The sequence below is a fragment of the Passer domesticus genome, chromosome 3, assembly GCF_036417665.1.
Source record: "Passer domesticus isolate bPasDom1 chromosome 3, bPasDom1.hap1, whole genome shotgun sequence".
In the NCBI taxonomy this organism is placed as follows: Eukaryota; Metazoa; Chordata; class Aves; order Passeriformes; family Passeridae; genus Passer; species Passer domesticus.
Genome location: NC_087476.1, coordinates 2,006,676 through 2,029,312, shown reverse-complemented (window position 1 = coordinate 2,029,312; position 22,637 = coordinate 2,006,676). Strand labels below are relative to the sequence as shown.

At 54.5% G+C, this 22,637-nt stretch overlaps 1 protein-coding gene and 2 long non-coding RNA genes across 6 annotated transcripts in view; 1 reads left to right on the top strand and 2 right to left on the bottom strand.

Annotated features, from left to right (window-relative positions):
• LOC135295793 (uncharacterized) overlaps window positions 1-22,637 on the bottom strand; it is a 69,296-nt gene that overhangs the window by 22,071 nt on the left and 24,588 nt on the right. The gene's annotated exons all lie outside the window — the stretch shown is intronic.
• Window positions 1-22,637, top strand: part of PNOC (prepronociceptin) — a 34,094-nt gene that overhangs the window by 3,521 nt on the left and 7,936 nt on the right. For 3 of the 4 annotated variants that reach the window (XM_064411522.1, XM_064411526.1, XM_064411525.1), the window contains exon 2: window positions 13,627-13,763. In XM_064411522.1, coding sequence (XP_064267592.1) covers window positions 13,641-13,763 — 123 coding nt within the window. In that variant the 5' untranslated portion in view covers window positions 13,627-13,640. Of the gene's footprint in view, window positions 1-13,569; window positions 13,764-22,637 lie in introns of all 4 variants that reach the window. The other variant, XM_064411524.1, reaches the window with a different exon arrangement.
• Window positions 596-5,386, bottom strand: LOC135295790 (uncharacterized). Its single transcript, XR_010357844.1, has 3 exons — window positions 4,563-5,386; window positions 2,829-4,505; window positions 596-2,599 (listed from the first exon to the last, which is right to left on the bottom strand). It is a non-coding gene; the product is annotated as an uncharacterized LOC135295790 (long non-coding RNA).

The following is a 22,637-nucleotide window of genomic DNA, read 5'->3' as shown; positions in this document are numbered from 1 at the left end:
GGGTGAAGAGAATGAGAAAAAATATTGGGAAAATGGGAAAGAATGAGAAAAAAAACAGGGGAAAGGGAAAGAATGAGGAAAAAATGTTGGGAAAAAGGGAAAGAATGAGAAAAAATGGGGAAAATGGAAAGAATGAGAAAAATCCGTGGAGAAATGGGAAAAACCAGGGAAAACCAATCCTGGGGGAAAACCGGATCCCTTTTTTTTATGGATTTGTGGCCGGGAAGCTCAGGAAGGCGCTCGGATCCCAAAAAAACCCCAAAACCGGCGGATTTGGGGCGGGATCCGCTCCCGGCTGGGCCCCGGCCCCGTTTTTGGGGACACGGGGACAGCGGCGGCGGTGCCGGCTTTGGGGTTTTTGGAGTTTTTGGGGTTTTTGGCGTTTTTGGCGTTTTTGGGGTTTTGGCTCTGCCGGGGGCTGTGACTCAGCCCAGCTCAGTTCCGGCTCCCGCGGAGCCCGCGACGTGTCACCGCTGTCACCGCTGTCACCGTGCCACCGCCCCTCGGTGACAAAGGTGACCGTCACGCCCGGCAGGGACCGGCGGGGCGCGGCTTGAGGTGGCCCCGGGGGTTTGGGATGCCCTGAAGCCGGTGCCACGTCCCTGTCCCTGTCACCTTTGTCACCTCTGTGTGGTTTCCTCGCTGTCCCCTGCCCTGGGGCCACGTCCCCGTCTCTGTCACCTCTGTCTGGTCCCCTCATTGTCCCTTTACACCCAGTGCCACGTCCCCATCCTGTCCCTCTCTCTGGTCCCCTCGTTGTCCCCTCCCCTGGTGCCACGTCCCCACCTTGTGTCCCCTCTGCGTGGTCCCTAAATTGTCCCCTAATCCAGGTGTCACATCCTCATCTCTGTCACCTCTGTCACCCCTGTCTGGTTCCTTCATTGTCCCCTACACCTGAGGTGACATCCCCTTCTCTGTCACCTCTGTGTGATTCCCTCACTGTCCCCTACACCCGGTGCCACATCCCCACCTTGTGTCCCCTCTGCGTGGTCCCTCATTGTCCCCTAAACCCAGTGCCACGTCCCCATCTTTGTCACCTCTCTCTGGTCCCCTCATTGTCCCCTGAACCTGGGGCCACATCCCCGTCTCTGTCACCCCTCTCTGGTCCCCCCATGGTCCCCTAATCCCGGTGCCACATCTCCCTCTGTCACCTCTGTGTGGTCCCTGAATTGTCCCCTCCCCTGGTGCCACGTCCCTGTCTCTGTCACCTGCGTGGTCCCTCATTGTCCCCCATACCCGGTGTCACATCCCCATCCTGTCACCTCTGCCTGGTCCCCTCATTGTCCCCTACACCTGGTGCCACATCCCTGTCTCTGTCACCTCCATCAGGTCCCCGAATTGTCCCCTAATCCTGGTGTCACATCCTCATCTCTGTCACCTCCCCCTGGTCCCCTCACTGTCCCCTACACCCGGTGCCACATCTCCACCTTGTGTCCCCTCTGCGTGGTCCCTGAATTGTCCCCGATACCCGGTGTCACATCCCCACCCTGTCCCTCTCTGTCCCCTCTCTCTGGTCCCTCAATTGTCCCCTAATCCCGGTGCCACATCTCCCTCTCTTGTCCCTTCCTGTCCCTTGTGCCTCGTCCCCTCATTGTCCCCTTCACCCACTGCCACGTCCCGTCTCTGTCACCTCTCCCTGGTCCCCTCACTGTCCCCTACACCCGGTGCCACATCCCCATCCTGTCCCTCTCTGTCACCTCTCTGTGGTCCCTGAATTGTCCCCTACACCCGGTGCCACATCTCCACCTTGTGTCCCCTCTGCGTGATCCTTCATTGTCCCCTAAACCCAGTGTCACGTCCCCATCTCTGTCACCTCCATCTGGTCCCTGAATTGTCCCCTCCCCTGGTGCCACATCCCAATTCCTGTCACCCCTCTGGTCCCTGAATTGTCCCCTAAACCCAGTGCACATCCCCATCTCTGTCACATCTGTCACCTCTGTGTGGTCCCTGAATTGTCCCCTACACCCAGTGCCACATCTCCACCTTGTGTCCCCTCTGTGTGGTCCCTCACTGTCCCTTAAACCCAGTGTCACGTCCCCATCTCTGTCACCTCCATCAGGTCCCCTCATTGTCCCCTGAACCTGGGGCCACATCCCCGTCTCTGTCACCTCTCTCTGGTCCCCCCATGGTCCCCTAATCCCAGTGCCACATCTCCCTCTGTTGTCCCTCTGTCACCTCTGTGTGGGCCCTGAATTGTCCCCTCCCCTGGTGCCACATCCCCATCTCTGTCACCTCCATCTGGTCCCTGGATTGTCCCTTAAACCCAGTGCCACGTCCCCATCCTGTCCCTCTCTCTCTGGTCCCTGGATTGTCCCCTAATCCCGGTGCCACATCCCCATTTCTGTCACCTCTGTCACCTCTCCCTGGTCCCCTCACTGTCCCCTACACCCGGTGTCACATCCCCATCCTGTCACCTCTCTGTGGTCCCTGGATTGTCCCCTCATCCCGGTGCCACATCTCCCTCTGTTGTCCCTCTCTGTCACCTCTCTCTGGTCCCTGAATTGTCCCCTGAAGCCAGTGCCACGTCCCCATCCTGTCCCTCTCTGTCACCTCTGTCTGGTCCCCTCACTGTCCCCTAAAGCCAGTGTCACATCCCCACCTCTGTCACCTCCATCAAGTCCCCAAATTGTCCCCTAAACCCGGTGTCACATCCCCACCTTGTGTCCCTGAACTGTCCCCTACACCCGGTGTCACATCCCTATGTCTGTCCCTCTCTGTCCCCTCTCTCTGGTCCCTGAACTGTCCCCTAAAGCCGGTGTCACATCCCTGTCTCTGTCACCTCCATCAAGTCCCCAAATTGTCCCCTAAACCCGGTGTCACATCCCCACCTTGTGTCCCCTCTGCGTGGTCCCTGAATTGTCCCCGATACCCGGTGTCACATCCCTATGTCTGTCCCTCTCTGTCACCTCTCTCTGGTCCCTGAATTGTCCCCTAATCCCGGTGCCACATCTTCCTCTCTTGTCCCTTCCTGTCCCTTGTGCCTCGTCCCCTCATTGTCCCCTTCACCCACTGCCACGTCCCGTCTCTGTCACCTCTCCCTGGTCCCCTCACTGTCCCCTACGCCCAGTGCCACATCCCCATCCTGTCCCTCTCTGTCACCTCTCTCTGGTCCCTGAATTGTCCCCTACACCCGGTGCCACATCTCCACCTTGTGTCCCCTCTGCGTGGTCCCTCATTGTCCCCTAAACCCAGTGTCACGTCCCCATCTCTGTCACCTCCATCTGGTCCCTGAATTGTCCCCTCCCCTGGTGCCACATCCCAATTCCTGTCACCCCTCTGGTCCCTGAATTGTCCCCTAAACCCAGTGTCACATCCCCACCTTGTGTCCCCTCTCCCTGGTCCCCTCACTGTCCCCTACACCCGGTGTCACATCCCCATCCTGTCCCTCTCTCTCTGGTCCCCCCATGGTCCCCTAATCCTGGTGCCACATCTCCCTCTGTTGTCCCTCTGTCACCTGTGTGGTCCCCTCATTGTCCCCTAAACCTGGGGCCACATCCCCATCTCTGTCACCTCTCTGTGGTCCCTCATTGTCCCTTAACCCCCGTGCCACGTCCCCATCCTGTCCCTCTCTCTCTGGTCCCCTCATGGTCCCCTAATCCCGGTGCCACATCCCCATTTCTGTCACCTCTGTCACCTCTCCCTGGTCCCCTCACTGTCCCCTACACCCGGTGCCACGTCCCCATCCTGTCACCTCTCTGTGGTCCCTGGATTGTCCCCTCATCCCGGTGCCACATCTCCCTCTGTTGTCCCTCTCTGTCCCCTCTCTCTGGTCCCTGAATTGTCCCCTGAAGCCAGTGCCACGTCCCCATCCTGTCCCTCTCTGTCACCTCTGTCTGGTCCCCTCACTGTCCCCTAAAGCTAGTGCCACATCCCCACCTTGTGTCCCCTCTGCGTGGTCCCTGAATTGTCCCCTATACCCGGTGTCACATCCCTATGTCTGTCCCTCTCTGTCCCCTCTCTCTGGTCCCCTCATTGTCCCCTAAAGCCAGTGCCATGTCCCCATCTCTGTCACCTCCATCAGGTCCCTGAATTGTCCCCTAAACCCGGTGTCACATCCCCACCTTGTGTCCCCTCTGCGTGGTCCCTGAATTGTCCCCGATACCCGGTGTCACATCCCTATGTCTGTCCCTCTCTGTCACCTCTCTCTGGTCCCTGAATTGTCCCCTAATCCCGGTGCCACATCTTCCTCTCTTGTCCCTTCCTGTCCCTTGTGCCTTGTCCCCTCATTGTCCCCTTCACCCACTGCCACGTCCCGTCTCTGTCACCTCTCCCTGGTCCCCTCACTGTCCCCTACGCCCAGTGCCACATCCCCATCCTGTCCCTCTCTGTCACCTCTGTGTGATTCCCTCACTGTCCCCTACACCCGGTGCCACATCTCCACCTTGTGTCTCCTCTGCGTGGTCCTTCATTGTCCCCTAAACCCAGTGTCACGTCCCCATCTCTGTCACCTCCATCTGGTCCCTGAATTGTCCCCTCCCCTGGTGCCACATCCCAATTCCTGTCACCTCCATCTGGTCCCTGAATTGTCCCCTCCCCTGGTGCCACATCCCAATTCCTGTCACCCCTCTGGTCCCTGAATTGTCCCTAATCCCGGTGCCACATCCCCACCTTGTGTCCCCTCTGCGTGGTCCCTCACTGTCCCCTACACCCGCTGCCACGTCCCCACCCTGTCCCTCTCTGTCACCTCTCTCTGGTCCCTGAATTGTCCCTAATCCCGGTGCCACATCTCCCTCTGTTGTCCCTTCCTGTCCCTTGTCCCCTCACTGTCCCCTAATCCCGGTGCCACGTCCCGTCTCTGTCACCTCTGTGAGGTCTCCTCATTGTCCCTTGAACCTGGTGCCACGTCCCCATCCTGTCACGTCTGTGTGGACCATGAATTGTCCCCTAGTCCCGGTGCCACATCCCCGTGTCTGTCCCTCTCTGTCCCCTAAGCTCAGTGCCACGTCCCCATGCTGTCCCTCTCTGTCATCTCCATCTGGACCCTGAAGTGTCCCCTGAACCCAGTGCCACGTCCCCGTCTCTGTCACATCTGTCCCCTCTCTCTGGTCCCCTCATGGTCCCCTCATCCCGGTGCCACATCTCCCTCTCCTGTCCCTCTCTGTCCCCTCTCTCTGGTCCCCTCACTGTCCCCTCCCCTGGTGCCACGTCCCCATTTCCATCCCTCTCTGTCCCCTCTGTCCAATCCCCGAATTGTCCCCAAATTGTCCCCGGATTGTCCCCAAATTGTCCTCTAAGCCTGCTGGCCCAGCCGGCTGTGGCACGGAATTCTCTGGGAATTCTCCGGGAATTCTCCGGGAGCGGCGCTGCCACTGCAGCAACCCCCGCTGGGCCCTCCCGGGATGGGGACAGGGACAGGGACAGGGACAGGGACAGGGACAGGGACAGGGACAGGACAGGGACAGGGACAGGGCCAGGGGCAGGGACAGTGACACTGACAGGGCCAGGGGCAGGGACAGGGCCAGGGGCAGGGGCAGGGACAGGGACAGGGATGGTGACACTGACAAGGCCAGGGCCAGGGACAGGACAATGACAGGGACAGAGACGGGACAGTGACAGTGCCAGGGACAGTGACAGGGACAAGGACAGGGACAGTGACAGTGCCAGGGACAGGCATAGTGACCGGGATAGGACAGTGACAGTGCCAGGGACAGTGACAGGGACAGGGACAGGACAGTGACAGGCACAAGGACAGTGACAGTGACAGTGACAGGGACAGGGACAGGACAGTGACAGGCACAAGGACAGTGACAGTGACAGTGACAGTGACAGGGACAGTGCCAGGGACAGTGACAGGGACAGGACAGTGACAGGGACAGTGACAGGCACAAGGACAGGGACAGGACAGTGCCAGGGAAAGTGGCAGGGGTGGTGACAGGGACGGTGCCAGGGATGGTGACAGGGATGGTGACAGGGACGGTGCCAGGGACAGTGCCAGGGGTGGCAGGTCCCCAGCGCCACCGCGGAGCAGGGCCGGGAATTGTCCCCGTGTGGGGACAGCGGCGATGGCAGCGCTGTCCCTGCCCTGTCCCCGCTGGGTGACCCGAGCTGGCCCGGGACACTGAGGGACAAACACAGAGCCTGTGGGGACAGGGACAGGGACAAACACAGAGCCTGTGGGGACAGGGACAGGGACAGGGACAGGGACAGGGACAGGGACAAACACAGAGCCTGTGGGGACAGGGACAGGGACAGGGACAGGGACAGGGACAAACACAGAGCCTGTGGGGACAGGGACAGGGACAAACCCGAGCTTTGGGGACAGGGACAAACACAGAGCCTGTGGGGACAGGGACAAACCCGAGCTTTGGGGACAGGGACAGCCCCACCTTTGGGGTCAGGGACACCCCGAGCTTTGGGGTCAGGGACAGCCCCACCTTTGGGGTCAGGGACAGCCCCACCTTTGGGGTCAGGGACACCCCGAGCTTTGGGGTCAGGGACACGCCCACCTTTGGGGACAGGGACAGCCCCACCTTTAGGGTCAGGGACAGCCCCACCTTTGGGGTCAGGGACAGCCCCACCTTTGGGGTCAGGGACACCCCGAGCTTTGGGGTCAGGGACAGCCCGAGCTTTGGGGTCAGGGACAGCCCCACCTTTGGGGTCAGGGACAGCCCCACCTTTGGCGACAGGGACAGCCCGAGCTTTGGGGACAGGGACACCCCCACCTTTGGGGACAGGGACAGCCCCACCTTTGGGGTCAGGGACAGCCCGAGCTTTGGGGACAGGGACACCCCGAGCTTTGGGGTCAGGGACAGCCCCACCTTTGGGGTCAGGGACAGCCCCACCTTTGGGGTCAGGGACACCCCGAGCTTTGGGGTCAGGGACAGCCCCACCTTTGGGGTCAGGGACACCCCGAGCTTTGGGGTCAGGGACAGCCCCACCTTTGGGGTCAGGGACAGCCCCACCTTTGGGGTCAGGGACAGCCCGAGCTTTGGGGACAGGGACAGCCCGAGCTTTGGGGTCAGGGACACCCCGAGCTTTGGGGTCAGGGACAGCCCCACCTTTGGGGTCAGGGACAGCCCGAGCTTTGGGGTCCGGGACAGCCCGAGCTTTGGGGTCAGGGACAGCCCCACCTTTGGGGACAGGGACACCCCGAGCTTTGGGGTCAGGGACAGCCCGAGCTTTGGGGACAGGGACAGCCCGAGCTTTGGGGTCAGGGACAGCCCCACCTTTGGGGACAGGGACAGCCCCACCTTTGGGGTCAGGGACAGCCCCACCTTTGGGGTCAGGGACACCCCGAGCTTTGGGGTCAGGGACAGCCCCACCTTTGGGGTCAGGGACAGCCCCACCTTTGGGGTCAGGGACAGCCCGAGCTTTGGGGTCAGGGACAGCCCCACCTTTGGGGACAGGGACAGCCCGAGCTTTGGGGTCCGGGACAGCCCGAGCTTTGGGGACAGGGACAGCCCCACCTTTGGGGACAGGGACAGCCCCACCTTTGGGGTCAGGGACACCCCGAGCTTTGGGGTCAGGGACACCCCGAGCTTTGGGGTCAGGGACAGCCCCACCTTTGGGGACAGGGACAGCCCGAGCTTTGGGGTCAGGGACAGCCCCACCTTTGGGGACAGGGACACCCCGAGCTTTGGGGTCAGGGACAGCCCCACCTTTGGGGTCAGGGACAGCCCCACCTTTGGGGACAGGGACAGCCCGAGCTTTGGGGTCAGGGACAGCCCCACCTTTGGGGACAGGGACAGCCCCACCTTTGGGGTCAGGGTGAGGGACAGCCCCACCTTTGGGGTCAGGGACAGCCCGGAGCCTTTTGGGATCCTGGAGTCTTTTGGGATCAGGGAAAACCCCGGAGCCTTTTGGGATCCCGGAGCCTTTTGGGATCCTGGAACCTTTTGGGATCCCAGAGCCTTTTAGGATCCCTGAGCCTTTTGGGATCCCAGAGCCTTTTAGGATCAGGGACAGCCCTGAGCCTTTTGGGATTCTGGAGCCTTTTGGGATCAGGGAAAACCCTGGAGCCTTTTGGGATCCTGGAGCCTTTTGGGATCCTGGAGCCTTTTGGGATTGACTCCTCTGCCCACGGGCCTTTGGGGTTTGTGGGGTTTCACGGGGTTTTGTGGGGTTTAGTGGGATTTCACAAGGTTTGGTGAGGTTTTGTGGGGTTTCGCAGGGTTTAGTGGGGATTTAGTGGGGTTTCCCTGGGTTTTGCAGGGATTTTGCAGGTTTTTGTAGGATTTCACAGGGTTCTGTGGGGTGTAGTGGGGTTTAGTGGGGTTTCACAGGGTTCAGTGGGGTTTAGTGGGGTTTAGTGGGGATTTCACGGGTTTTTGTGGGATTTTGTGGGATTTCACAGAATTTTGTGGGGTTTTGTGGGGTTTCACAGGGTTCTGTGGGGTTTTGTGGGGATTTCGCAGGTTTTTGTGGGATTTTGTGGGATTTCACAGAATTTTGTGGGGTTTCACAGGGTTCAGTGGGGTTTTGTGGGGATTTCACAGGTTTTTGTGGGATTTTGCAGGGATTTAGTGGGGCGTTGTGGGATTTCACAGGGTTCTGTGGGGTTTTGTGGGGATTTCGCAGGTTTTTGTAGGGTTTTGTGGGATTTCACAGAATTTTGTGGGGTTTCACAGGGTTCTGTGGGGTTTTGTGGGGATTTTGCAGGTTTTTGTGGGATTTCACAGGTTTTTGTGGGGTTTTGTGGGGTTTCACAGGGTTCTGTGGGGTGTTGTGGGGTTTTGCACGGCTTTGCGGGGTTTCAACGCGTTTTGTGGGATTTCCAGGTGTTGTGTGGATTTTGTGGGGTTTTCCAGGGTTTTGTGGGATCTTGCAGGGTTTCACGGGGTTTTCTGTGGTCTGGAGGGATTGTGCAGGATTTTGTAGGATTGTGCAGGATTTTGTAGGATTGTGTAGGATTTTGTAGGATTGTGCAGGATTTTGTAGGATTGTGCAGGATTTTGTAGGATTGTGTAGGATTTTGTAGGATTGTGTAGGATTTTATAGGATTTCACAGGACTTTAGAGGGTTTTGTAGGATTTTGTTTTGATTTTGCAGTATTTCGCAGGGGTTTGTGATGTTTTATGGCATTTTGTGGGATTTCCTGGGACTTTTTGGGATTTCCTGGGACCTTTTGGGATTTGGAGGGGTTTTGCAGGATTTTTTTGGGATTTTACAGTATTTTTGGGGATTTTGAGAGGTTTTGCAGGATTTTTTTGGGATTTCCTGGGATTTTTGATACTTTACGGGATTTTTTTGGGATTTTGTGACTTTTTTGGGATTTCGCAGGGTTCTTGTGGGGTTTTGAGGGATTTTTTTTTAATTTTGTGGGATTTTTTTGGGATTTTGTGGGGGTTTTTTTATTTCATGGGATTTTTTGGGCTTTTGAGGGATTTTTTGGGGATTACCTGGGAATTTTTTGGGATTCTGTGGGATTTTTGGGGGGATTTTGCAGGGTTTTGTGGGATTTTTTTGGGATTTCATGAGTTTTTTTGGGATTTGGTGCGGTTTTGACAGGTTTTTTTGGGATGTTTTTTGATTTCACAGGATTTTTTTGGGATTTCATGGGGGTTTGTGAGACTTTTTGGGATTTTGCAGGATTTTTTTGCGACTTCGCGGGGGTTTTTTTGGGATTCCGCAGGGTTTTGTGGGAATTTTTTTGGGGTCTCACAGGATATTTTAAATTTCATGGGGCTTTTTGGGATTTGGTGGGGTTTTGATGGGTTTTTGTGGGATTTCATGGGGTTTTTTTATAATTCCACAGGGCTTTTTGGGATTTTTTTGGATTTCACAGGATTTTGTGGGACTTCATTGTGATTTCATGGTGTTGTTTTGGGATTTCATGGGGGTTTGTGGGATTTTTTTGGGATTTCATGGGGCTTTTTTGTGATTCTGTGGGGTTTTTTTGGGATTCTGCGGGGGTTTTTTTGTAATTCTGGGGATTTTTTTGGGATTTCGCGGGATTTTTTGTGATTCTGTGGGATTTTTTGGGGGATTTTGTGGGATTTTTTTGTGATTTCATGGGGGTTTTTTTATAATTCCACAGGGCTTTTTGGGATTTTTTTGATTTCCCAGGATTTTGTGGGACTTCATTGTGATTTCATGGTGTTGTTTTGGGATTTCATGGGGGTTTGTGGGATTTTTTTGGGATTTCACGGAGGTTTTATGTAATTCCACGGGAATTTTTTGGGATTTTGTGGGATTATTTTTTATTTTTTGGGATTTTTTTGTGATTTCACCGGGGTTTTTTATGATTCCATGGGATTTTTTTTGTGATTCCATGGGATATTTTTGGGATTTTACAGGATTAATTTTTTATGTTGTGGGACTTTTTTTGGACTTTAACAGGATTATTTTTTATTTTGTGGGATTTTTTTGGGGATTTCGCAGGATTATTTTTATTTTGTGGGATTTTTTTAATGATTCCACAGGATTTTTTTTGTGATTCCGCTGGATTATTTTTTTTATTTAGTGGGATTTTTTGGGGGGTGATTTCACAGGATTATTTTTTATTTAGCGGGATTTTTTTGGGATTTTGCAGGATTTTTTTTTATTTTGTGGGATTTTTTTGGGATTTCATGGGGGTTTTGTATGATTCCACGGGATTTTTGGGGGGGATTTTGTGGGATTTTTTTTTGTGGGATTTTTTTGTGATTCCGCAGGATTTTTTTGGGATATTTTTGGGGGGATTTCGCAGGATTATTTTTTTAATTTACTGGGATTTTTTGGGGTGATTCCACAGGATTATTTTTAATTTATTGGGATTTTTTTGGGGTGATTTCACAGGATGATTTTTTTAGTGGGATTTTTTTTGGTGATTCCTTAGGATTATTTTTTATTTATTGGGATTTTTTGGGGTGATTCATTGGGATTATTTTTAATTTATTGGGATTTTTTTGGGTGATTCTGCAGGATTTTTTTATTTTGTGGGATTTTTTGGTGATTTTGCGTGGATTTTCTTTGATTCCACGGGATTTTTTTTTTGTGATTTCATTGGATTTTTTTGTGATTACGTGGGATTATTTTTAATTTATTGGGATTGTTTTGGGGTGACTCCACAGGATTATTTTTTTATTTTATGGGATTTTTTTTGGTGATTTCACAGGGGTTTTTTATGATTCCATGGGATTTTTTTTTTGTAATTCTGTGGGATTTTTTTTGTGATTCCACGGGATTATTGTTTTATTTTGTGGGATTTTTTTTGGTGATTTCATAGGTTTTTTTATGATTCCATGGGACTTTTTTGGAGGGATTTATTTTCATTTTTTGGGATTTTTTTTGTGATTTCACGGGGTTTTTTTATGGTGATTCCGCGGGATTTTTTTTGGGGTGATTCCTTAGGATGATTTTTTTTATTTTGTGGGATTTTTTTTTGGGGTGACTCCTCGGGGTTTCCCTTCCCAGGGTGTGACACGCGTGTCCCCGCAGGCGCCGCTGGCACCAGGATTTTTGGGGTGATTCTGCGGGAGTATTTTTAAATTTATTGGGATTTTTTTGGGGTAATTCTGCAGGATTTTTTGGGGTGATTTTGTGGGATTATTTTTAATTTATTGGGATTTTTTGGGGTGATTCCTTAGGATTATTTTTAATTATTGGGATTTTTTGAGGTGATTCCTTAGGATTATTTTTAATTTACTGGGATTTTTTTAGGGTTATTCCGTGGGATTTTTTGGGGTAATTCTACGGGATTATTTTTAATTTACTGGGATTTTTTTAGGGTTATTCCGTGGGATTTTTTGGGGTGATTCTACGGGATTATTTTTAATTTACCGGGATTTTTTTGGGGTGATTCCGTAGGATTTTTTGGGGTGATTCCTTAGGATTATTTTTAATTTATTGGGATTTTTTGGGGTGATTCTGTGGGATTATTTTTAATTTACTGGGATTTTTTTGGGTTAATTCCGCGGGATTTTTTGGGGTGATTCTACGGAATTATTTTTTTATTTATTGGGATTTTTTGGGGGGTGATTTTGCAGGATGATTTTTGATTTTGTGGGATTATTTGGTGATTTTGTGGGGGTTTTCTTTGATTCCGCGGGATTTTTTGGGGAAGATTTCGCGGGATTTTTTTTCATTTTTTGGGATTTTTTTTGGGATTTCGCGGGATTTTTTTGGGATGATTCCTTAGGACTATTTTTAATTTATTGGGATTTTTTTGGGATGATTCCTTAGGATTATTTTTAATTATTTGGATTTTTTGAGGTGATTCCTTAGGATTATTTTTAATTTATTGGGATTTTTTGGAGTGATTCTGCGGGATTATTTTTGATTTATTGGGATTTTTTGGGCGTGATTCCTTAGGATTATTTTTAATTTATTGGGATTTTTTGGGGTGATTCCGTGGGATTATTTTTTATTTTATGGGATTTTTTGGGATGATTCCTCAGGATTATTTTTTAATTTATTGGGATTTTTTTTGGGGTGATTTTACAGGATTATTTTTAATTTACTGGGATTTTTTGGGGTGATTTTGTGGGATTATTTTTAAATTTATTGGAGTTTTTTGGGGTGATTTTGTGGGATTATTTTTAATTTACTGGGATTTTTTGGGGGTGATTCCTTAGGATTATTTTTAATTTACCGGGATTTTTTGGGGTGATTCCGTGGGATTATTTTTTATTTTGTGGGATTTTTTGGGATGATTCCTTAGGATTATTTTTTAATTTATTGGGATTTTTTTGGGGTGATTTTACGGGATTATTTTTAATTTATTGGGATTTTTTGGGGTGATTCTATGAGATTTTTTGGGGGGATTTCGCAGGATTATTTTTTAATTTATTGGGATTTTTTGGGGGTAATTCCGCGGCATTTTTTTGGGGTGATTCTGCGGGATTATTTTTAATTTATTGGGATTTTTGGGGGTGATTTTGTGGGATTATTTTTAATTTATTGGGATTTTTGGGGGTGATTTTGTGGGATTATTTTTAAATTAATTGGGATTTTTTGGGGTGATTTTGCGGGATTATTTTTAATTTATTGGGATTTTTTGGGTGATTCCTCGGGACTATTCTTAATTTATTGGGATTTTTTTGGGGTGATTCTGCAGGATTATTTTTAATTTATTGGGGTTTTTTTGGGGTGATTCTGCGGGATTATTTTTAATTTATTGGGATTTTTTGGGGTGATTTTGTGGGATTATTTTTAATTTACCGGGATTTTTTGGGGTAATTCCTGAGGATTATTTGTAATGTACCGGGATTTTTTGGGGTGATTCCCTGGGCTGTGACACGCGTGTCCCCGCAGGCGCCGCTGGCACCATGCTTTTTGGGGTGATTCCTTAGGATTATTTTTAATTTACCGGGATTTTCTGGGGTTTCCCTCCCCAGGCTGTGACACGCGGTGACACGCGTGTCCCCGCAGGCGCCGCCGGCACCATGCTTTTTGGGGTGATTCCTTAGGATTATTTTTAATGTACCAGGATTTTCTGGGGTTTCCTCCCCGGGCTGTGACACGCGGTGACACGCGTGTCCCCGCAGGCGCCGCCGGCACCATGCTTTTTGGGGTGATTCCTTAGGATTATTTTTAATTTACCAGGATTTTTTGGGGTGATTCCCTGGGCTGTGACACGCGTGTCCCCGCAGGCGCTGCTGGCACCATGCTTTTTGGGGTGATTCCTTAGGATTATTTTTAATTTACCAGGATTTTTTGGGGTGATTCCCTGGGCTGTGACACGCGGTGACACGCGTGTCCCCGCAGGCGCCGCCGGCACCATGCGCGCCGTGCTCTGGGACCTGCTGCTGCTGCTGTGGCTCTGCGCCCGCGCCCGCGGCGACTGCCGCGCCGAGTGCCGCGACTGCCAGCGCCTGCTCTACCGCGACGGCTTCGACGTCCTCGTGAGTGCCACCAGCGTCACCGTCACTGTCACCTCCGTGCCTGGGGGGTCTGGGGGACATTCGCATTCTGCCGGGATCTGGGGGACACCAGAAATGCCATCAGTGTCCTTTGTCCCCAGCCCTGGGGGGTCTGGGGGACATTTTCCCCATGCTGGGGTCAGGGGGACATCGGGAGTGCCACCAATGTCACTGTCCCCATGCCTGGGGGATTTGGGGTCTGGGGGACATCAGGAGTGCCACCAATGTCACTGTCCCCATGCCAGGGGGATTTGGGTGACATTGTCAGTGCCACCAATGTCACTTGTCCCCATGCCTGGGGGATCTGGGGGACATCGGGAGTGCCACCAATGTCACTTGTCCCCATGCCAGGGGGATTTGGGGGACATTGTCAGTGCCACCAATGTCACTTGTCCCCATGCCTGGGGGATCTGGGGGACATCGGGAGTGCCACCAATGTCACTGTCCCCATGCCCGGGGGACCTGGGGGACATTGGTATTGCCAACACTGTCCCTTGTCCCCATACTGGGGAGATTTGGGGTCTGGGGGACATTGTCAGTGCCACCAACTGTCCCTTGTCCTCAGGCCTGGGGCATCTGGGGTCTTGGGGACATCGGGAATGCCACCACTGTCCCTTGAGCGGGGACATCTGGGCAGCCTTTCCCCCTGCCGGGGTCTGGGGGACATCGGGAGTGCCACCAATGTCACTTGTCCCCAGTCTGGGGAGATTTGGAGTCTGGGGGACATCAGGAGTGCCACCAACTGTCCCTTGTCCCCATGCCCTGGGGGATCTGGGTGCCCTTTTCCCTCTGCCAGGGTCTGGGGGACACCAGAAATGCCATCAATGTCCTTTGTCCCCAGGCCTGGGGGGTCTGGGGGACATTTTCCCCATGCCGGGGTCTGGGGGACATCGGGAGTGCCACCAATGTCCCTTGTCCCCATGCCTGGGGGATTTGGGGTCTGGGGGACATCAGGAGTGCCACCAATGTCACTGTCCCCATGCCTGGGGGATTTGGGGGACATTGTCAGTGCCACCAATGTCACCGTCCCCAGGCCGGGGGGGTCTGAGTGCCCTTTTCCTTCTGCTGGGGTCTGGGGGACATCGGGAGTGCCACCACTGTCCTTTGTCCCCATGCCAGGGGGGTCTGAGTGCCCTTTTCCTTCTGCTGGGGTCTGGGGGACATCGGGAGTGCCACCACTGTCCTTTGTCCCCATGCCAGGGGGCTCAGGAAGCCATTTTCCTTCCGCGGGGGTCTGGGGGACATCGCGTGTGCCACCACCACTGCTGTCCTTTGTCCCCAGGCCAGGGGGATTTGGGGTCTGGGGGACGTTGGGAATGCCACCAATGTCCCCTGTTCCCTCAACGGGGACATCTGGGTGCCCCTTTCCTTCTGCTGGGGTCTGTGGGACATCGGGAGTGCCACCACTGTCCCTGTCCCCAGGCCAGGAGGGTCTGGGGGACACTTTCCTTCTGCTGGGGTCTGGGGGACATCAGGAGTGCCATCACCTCTGTCCCTTGTCCCCATGCCAGGGGGATCTAGGGGACATCGGGAGTGCCACCACTGTCCCTTGTCCCCACACCTGAGGGGTCTGGGTGCCCTTTTCCTTCTGCCGGGGTCTGGGGGACATCAGGAGTGCCACCACCACCGCTGTCCCTTGTCCCCAGGCCGGGGGGATCTGGGAGCCATTTTCCTTCTGCTGGGGTCTGGGGGATTTGTGGTTTGAGGAGAAGGTGCCACCTGCTGCCACTGTCATTGTCACTGTCACTGCCACTGTCACTGTCACTGCCACTGTCACTGCCACTGTCACTGTCACTGTCACTCCTGGGTGGGCACCGGGATGGTCCTGAGGGAAGCAGAAGATCCCAAACCGGGGTGAGGACCCCAAACCGGGATGGTCCTGAGGGACAGTGAGGATCCCAAACCAAGATGGTTCCGAGGGAGGAGGAAGATCCCAAACCAGGGTGAGGATTCCAAATGAGGGTGGTCCCAAATCAGGATGAAGATCCCAAACCAGGGTGGTCCCGAGGGAGGAGGAAGATCCCAAACCAGGGTGGTCCCAAATCAGGATGAAGATCCCAAACCAGGGTGAATATCTCAACCAGGATGGTCCCAAATGAGGGTGAAGAGCCCAAATGAGTGCGAAGATCCCAATCAGGATGGTCCCAAACCAGGATGAAGATCCCAAACCAAGATGATCCCAAGGGGAGGTAAAAATCCTAAACCGGGGTGAAGATCCCAAACCAGGATGGTCCTGAGGGACAGTGAGGATCCCAAACCAGGATGGTCCCAAATGAGGATGAAGATCCCAAACCAGGAAGGTCCCAGGGAAGGTGAAGATCCCAATCAGGATGGTCCCAAGGGAAGGAGAAGATCCCAAACGAGGATGAGGATCCCAAACCAGGATGGTCCCAAGGGGAGCTGAAGATCCCAAATGAGGATGAAGATCCCAAATGAGGATGAAGATCCCAAATGAGGATGAAGATCCCAAATGAGGATGAAGACCCCAAACCAGGATGGTCCCAAGGGAGGGAGAAGATCCCAAAGAAGCGTGAGGATCCCAGATGAGGATGGTTCCAAATGATGATGAACATCCCAAATGAGAGTGAAGATCCCAAAGCAGGGTGAAGATCCCAAACCAGGGTGAAGATCCCAAACCAGGATGAAGATCCCAAAGCAGGATGAAGATCCCAAAGCAGGGTGAAGATCCCAAAGCAGGATGAAGATCCCAAACCAGGGTGAAGATTCCAACACAGGGTGAAGACCCCAAACCAGGGTGGTCCCGATTGAGGATGAAGATCCCAAATCAGGATGGTCCCGAGGGAAGCTGAAGACCCCAAACGAGGGTGAAGATCCCACACCAGGATGATCCCAAATGAGAGTGAAGATCCCAAACAAGGGTGAAGATCCCAAACCAGGGTGAAGGTCCTAAACCAGGGTGAAGATCCCAAATCGGGCTGAAGATCCCAAATGAGGATGGTCTCAAACAAGGATGAAGATGCCAAACGAGGGTGAAGATCCCAAACCAGGGTGAAGGTCCCAAAGCAGGAAGGTCCTGAGGGAAGCTGAAGATCTCAAAGGAGGATAAAGACCCCAAACGAGGATGAAGATCCCAAAGCAGGGTGGTCCCAAACAAGGGTGAAGATCCCAAACCAGGGAGAAGATCCCAAACCAAGAAGGCCCTGAGGGAAGGTGAAAATCCCAAACAAGGGTGAAGATCCCAAACCAGGAAGGTCCTGAGGGAAGCTGAAGACCCCAAACGAGGATGAAGATCCCAAAGCGGGTGAAGATCCCAAACCAGGATGAAGATCCCAAACCAGGGTGGTCCCAAGGGAAGCTGAAGACCCCAAACGAGGGTGAAGACCCCACACCAGGGTGGTCCCAAGACCCCAGCCACCCCCAGCACTGCCCCACCCACCCCAACCCCCGAGGATTCCGAAATCCCGCTGGGAGCCGCGGTGGGCGGGAGGAGCTCGGAGACCCCGCGGCTCCTCCAGGCCCCGCTCGCGTCCCACAACCAGAATTTGGGGTTTCCCAGCTCCTAAATCCCTCCTGTTCCCCTCCCCGAGCCGCGGCCCGGCGTTCCCGGGGATTGTCCACCCCCCCGTTTATTTGGGATCACCAATCCCACCGGGCGGACACGTCCCCACTCCCCAAAAGGAGCCGGCAGCTTGGAGGCCCCCAGGGTTGGGAGATATCCCAAAAAAAACCCCAGGAGAAACCAGGAAGTTCCAGGAGATGCTGGAGCCACCCCAGTGCCACCAAGTTTGGGGGTGCCACCACCCTGCCTGGGCCCCAAAAGGTCATTTAGACCCGTGGAAGGTCCTGTCCCAAAGCCAGAGCAGCTGGAACCAGAATTTGGGGTCTCCTGGGGCTCGGTTTAGGTTGGAAAGAGCTTCGTGGTGGGATTTGGGATCTCCTGGGGCTCGGTTTAGGTTGGAAAGAGCTTTGTGGTGGGATATGGGATCTCCTGAGGTTTAGTTTGGGCTGGAAGGAGCCTCGTGGTGGATTTGGGATCTCCTGAGGTTCAGTTTGAGCCTCCTGGTGGGATTGGGGTCTCCTGGGGTTCACTTTGGGCTGGAAGGAGCCTCATGGTGGGATTTAGGGTCTCCTGGGGTTCAGTTTGAGCCTCCTGGTGGGATTTGGGGCTCAGTTTAGGATGGAAGGAGCCTTGTGGTGGGATTTGGGATCTCCTGAGGCTCAGTTTGAGCCTCATGGTGGGATTTGGGATCTCCTGCAGTTCAGTTTCAGCCTCGTGGTGGGATTTGGGGTCTCGGTTTCACCCTCCTGGTGGGGTTTGGTGTCATCTTCCACCGTTTCCAAAGCGACGTCCGAGGCAGTCCCTCCATCTTTGTGGAGCAGGAGATCCCAGGAGTTTCCGGTGCCAGGGGAGGACAGGGCCCAGCTGCTCCTCAAGGGTGTGGGCGAATCACCCCCGTCCCCAAGGCCACCAAGGCCACCAAGCACAGCCGGACAGAACCTCCTCAGGTGGTTCTGGAGCTGTTCACCGAGGATTCCTGACCTGCTCCAAGCTGGGGACAGACGCCACTTCCAGGAGAACTGTCACCTCATCCTGATGTCCCAGCAGCCCGCGACGTCCACGCTGAGGGTGACAGGACCTCGGAGATGTCACCTCCATGGATCCATCACCTCCAGCAGCACAGACCCTTCCAAAGCCCTGGAGATGCCAGGAGAGGACCTCGGTGTCTCCACGAGGTCCCACCCTACAAAATCCTCGTTTGGGGACAATTCTCCCACTTTTGGGGTTGTGGGACGAGTCCTTGGGGCGGGAGGAGCCGGAGGAGCTCCAACGCGGAGCGGGAGCGGTGGTGCCACGATGGAGAGAGGTTCTGCAGGGGTTTGGGGTCTGCAGGTGGCCGTGAGACCCTCAGATGTCCCATCCCGTGGGAACTCCTCGTGTTCAGGGGGTAAAAAAGGAGGTTTTGGAGCATTTCCAGGACTGAATCCCAAATCTGTCCTTGGGTGGAAGAACCACGAGGACGAAGACGCCGTGAGGAATGGGGTGGTTTGAGGGGAAAAGGACAAAAAAGGGATTTGAGGGTTGGAGGAGAGGATGGGATCTGCACCTGGCTCACCGGGGATCGGCGTTGGAAGGATCTCACCACGGTGGGGACAGTGGGACAGAGATGAGGACAGCCCTGCCCTGCTGGGCCTCCACACGCGGCTCCGAGTTCATCCAGCTTGGTTCTTCCACCACGTTCTCCTGGATGGTTTTCCTGGGTGCTGGGTTTGGTGGCACCAAAAAAGGACTTTCCATGTCCTGTCTGGCTTGGAAAGGGATGAGACCCAACCGTGGTGGGTTTGGTGGCACCAAAACCCCACAGCAGGGACAGGTCCATGTCCTGTCTGGCCTGGAAAGGGATGAGACCCAACCGTGGTGGGTTTGGTGACACCAAAAAAGGACTTTCCATGTCATGTCTGGTCTGGAAATGGATGAAACACAACCGTGGTGGTTTGGTGACACCAAAAAAGGACTTTCAATGTCATGTCTGGCTTGGAAAGGGATGAGACCCAACCGTGGTAGGTTTGGTGACACCAAAAAAGGACTTTCCATGTCCTGTCTGGCCTGGAAATGGATGAGACCCAACTGTGGTGGTTTGGTGACACCAAAAAAGGACTTTCCATGTCATGTCTGGTCTGGAAATGGATGAAACACAACCGTGGTGGTTTGGTGGCACCAAAAAAGGACTTTCAATGTCCTGTCTGGCTTGGAAAGGGATGAGACCCAACCGTGGTGGGTTTGGTGGCACCAAAAAAGGACTTTCCATGTCCTGTCCAGCTTGGAAAGGGATGAGACCCAACCGTGGTGGGTTTGGTGGCACCAAAAAAGGACTTTCAATGTCCTGTCTGGCTTGGAAAGGGATGAGACCCAACCGTGGTGGGTTTGGTGGCACCAAAACCCCACAGCAGGGACAGGTCCATGTCCTGTCTGGCCTGGAAAGGGATGAGACCCAACCGTGGTGGGTTTGGTGACACCAAAAAAGGACTTTCCATGTCATGTCTGGTCTGGAAATGGATGAAACACAACCGTGGTGGTTTGGTGGAACCAAAACCCCACAGCAGGGACAGGTCCATGTCCTGTCTGGCCTGGAAAGGGACAGGACTCAACCATGGTGGGTTTGGTGGCACCAAAAAAGGACTTTCCATGTCCTGTCTGGCTTGGAAAGGGATGAAACACAACTGTGGTGGGTTTGGTGACACCAAAACCCCACAGCAGGGACAGGTCCATGTCCATGTCCGGCCTGGAAAGGGACAGGACCCAGACGTGGTGGACAAAGGACGCTGGTGACGAAGGGATGTGGTGGGAACGGCCGTTCCTGGGGCTGGAGGCCTCTGAGGAAGGATGGAGGAGGATCTGGGAAGCTTCCTGTGAATCTCCGGAGAGGCGCTGGAACGCGGAGCTGCTCCATCTCCACCCGCAGAGCTGCTCCATCTCCACCCATGGAGCTGCTCCATCTCCATCCCGTGGAGCTGCTCCGAAGGAGCGGAGGACGGGAAGGTCACCGGAAGCAGCCAGCATGGATTTATGGAGGAGCAGCAGGGCTTGACCAGCCCTGAGGCTGGGCCTGACCTTCATCCTGGTGTCCCGTGACATCCTCGAGGACAATCCCGGGGCAGATAAACCCGGAGCAGCAGGAGTCCTACAGGATAACGGGGCAGGAGAGCCTCAGCAGGGGAACCTCAGGAGAACCTCAGCAGGAGAGCCTCAGCAGGAGAGCCTCAGCAGGAGAGCCTCAGCAGGAGAACCTCAGCAGGAGAGGCTCGGCAGGAACCTCAGCAGGAGCCTCAGCAGGAGAACCTCAGCAGGAGAACCTCAGCAGGAGCCTCAGCAGGAGAGCCTCAGCAGGAGAGCCTCAGCAGGAGAACCTCAGCAGGAGAGCCTCAGCAGGAGAGCCTCAGCAGGAGAACCTCAGCAGGAGCCTCAGCAGGAGAGCCTCAGCAGGAGAACCTCAGCAGGAGAGCCTCAGCAGGAGAGCCTCAGCAGGAGAGCCTCAGCAGGAGCCTCAGCAGGAGAGCCTCAGCAGGAGAGCCTCAGCAGGAGAGCCTCAGCAGGAGAACCTCATCAGGAGAGCCTCATCAGGAGAGCCTCAGCAGGAGAACCTCAGCAGGAGAACCTCGGCAGGAGAGCCTCAGCAGAGCCTCAGCAGGAGAACCTCGGCAGGAGAACCTCGGCAGGAGAGCCTCAGCAGGAGAGCCTCAGCAGGAGAACCTCATCAGGAGAACCTCAGCAGGAGAACCTCATCAGGAGAGCCTCAGCAGCAGAACCTCAGCAGGAGAACCTCGGCAGGAGAGCCTCAGCAGGAGAGCCTCAGCAGGAGAACCTCAGCAGGAGAACCTCAGCAGGAGAGCCTCAGCCGGAGAACCTCAGCAGGAGAGCCTCAGCAGGAGCCTCAGCAGGAGAGCCTCAGCAGGAGAACCTCAGCAGGAGAGCCTCAGCAGGAGAACCTCATCAGGAGAGCCTCATCAGGAGAGCCTCAGCAGGAGAACCTCAGCAGGAGAACCTCGGCAGGAGAGCCTCAGCAGAGCCTCAGCAGGAGAGCCTCAGCAGGAGAACCTCAGCAGGAGAACCTCAGCAGGAGAGCCTCAGCCGGAGAACCTCAGCAGGAGAGCCTCAGCAGGAGAGCCTCAGCAGGAGAGCCTCAGCAGGAGAACCTCAGCAGGAGAGCCTCAGCAGGAGAGCCTCAGCAGGAGAGGCTCGGCAGGAGAGCCTCAGCAGGAGAACCTCAGCAGGAGAGGCTCGGCAGGAACATCAGCAGGAGCCTCAGCAGGAGAGCCTCAGCAGGAGAGCCTCAGCAGGAGAGCCTCAGCAGGAGAGCCTCAGCAGGAGAGCCTCAGCAGGAGAGGCTCGGCAGGAACCTCAGCAGGAGAGCCTCAGCAGAACCTCAGCAGGAGAACTTCAGCAGGAGAACCTCAGCAGGAGAGCCTCAGCAGGAGAGCCTCAGCAGGAGAGCCTCAGCAGGAGAACCTCAGCAGGAGAGCCTCAGCAGGAGAGCCTCAGCAGGAGAACCTCAGCAGGAGAGCCTCAGCAGGAGAGCCTCAGCAGGAGAGCCTCAGAGAACCTCAGGAGAACCTCAGCAGCAGCTGGGAGGGCTGGTGGGACCCCACAGGTCTCTGCTGTCCTCCAGAAGAACATTCCCATCTGGAGAAACCTCGGGAACAGCAAAGCTCTGCCCCTGGCGAGGAGCAACTCCAGGCACCAGGACCTGCCCTGGGAACGGGCCAGGGGTCCCTTCCCACCTCCGCTGTCCCTTCCACCTCCATCCCATCCCACCTCCACCATCCCACCTTAACCTCCACCGTCCCTTCCACCTCTGCCGTCCCTTCCACCTCTGCTGTCACCCATGGGATGTCACCTATGGGATGTCACCTGTGGGATGGGCACCTGTGGGATGGCACCTATGGATACCATGTCACCTATGGGGACACCTATGGGACCCATGTCACCCATGGGATGGCACCTATGGGCTGAGCACCCATGGGATGGGCACTCATGGGATGTCACCTATGGGACCTATGTCATCTATGGGGACCCCTATGGGACCCATGTCACCCATGGGATGGGCATCTATGGCATGTTACCTATGGGATGGCACCCATGGGATGGCATTGGTGGGATGGGCACCTATGGGATGGGCACCTATGGGATGGCACCTATGGGCTGGGCACCCATGGGATGGGCACCCATGGGATGGGCACCTATGGGATGTCACCTATGGGATGGACACCTATGGGATGGGCACCTATGGGATGGGCACCTATGGGATGGCACCAATGGGCACCATGTCACCTATGGGGACCCCTATGGGACCTATGTCACCTATGAGGACACTTATGGGATGTCACCTATGGGGACAC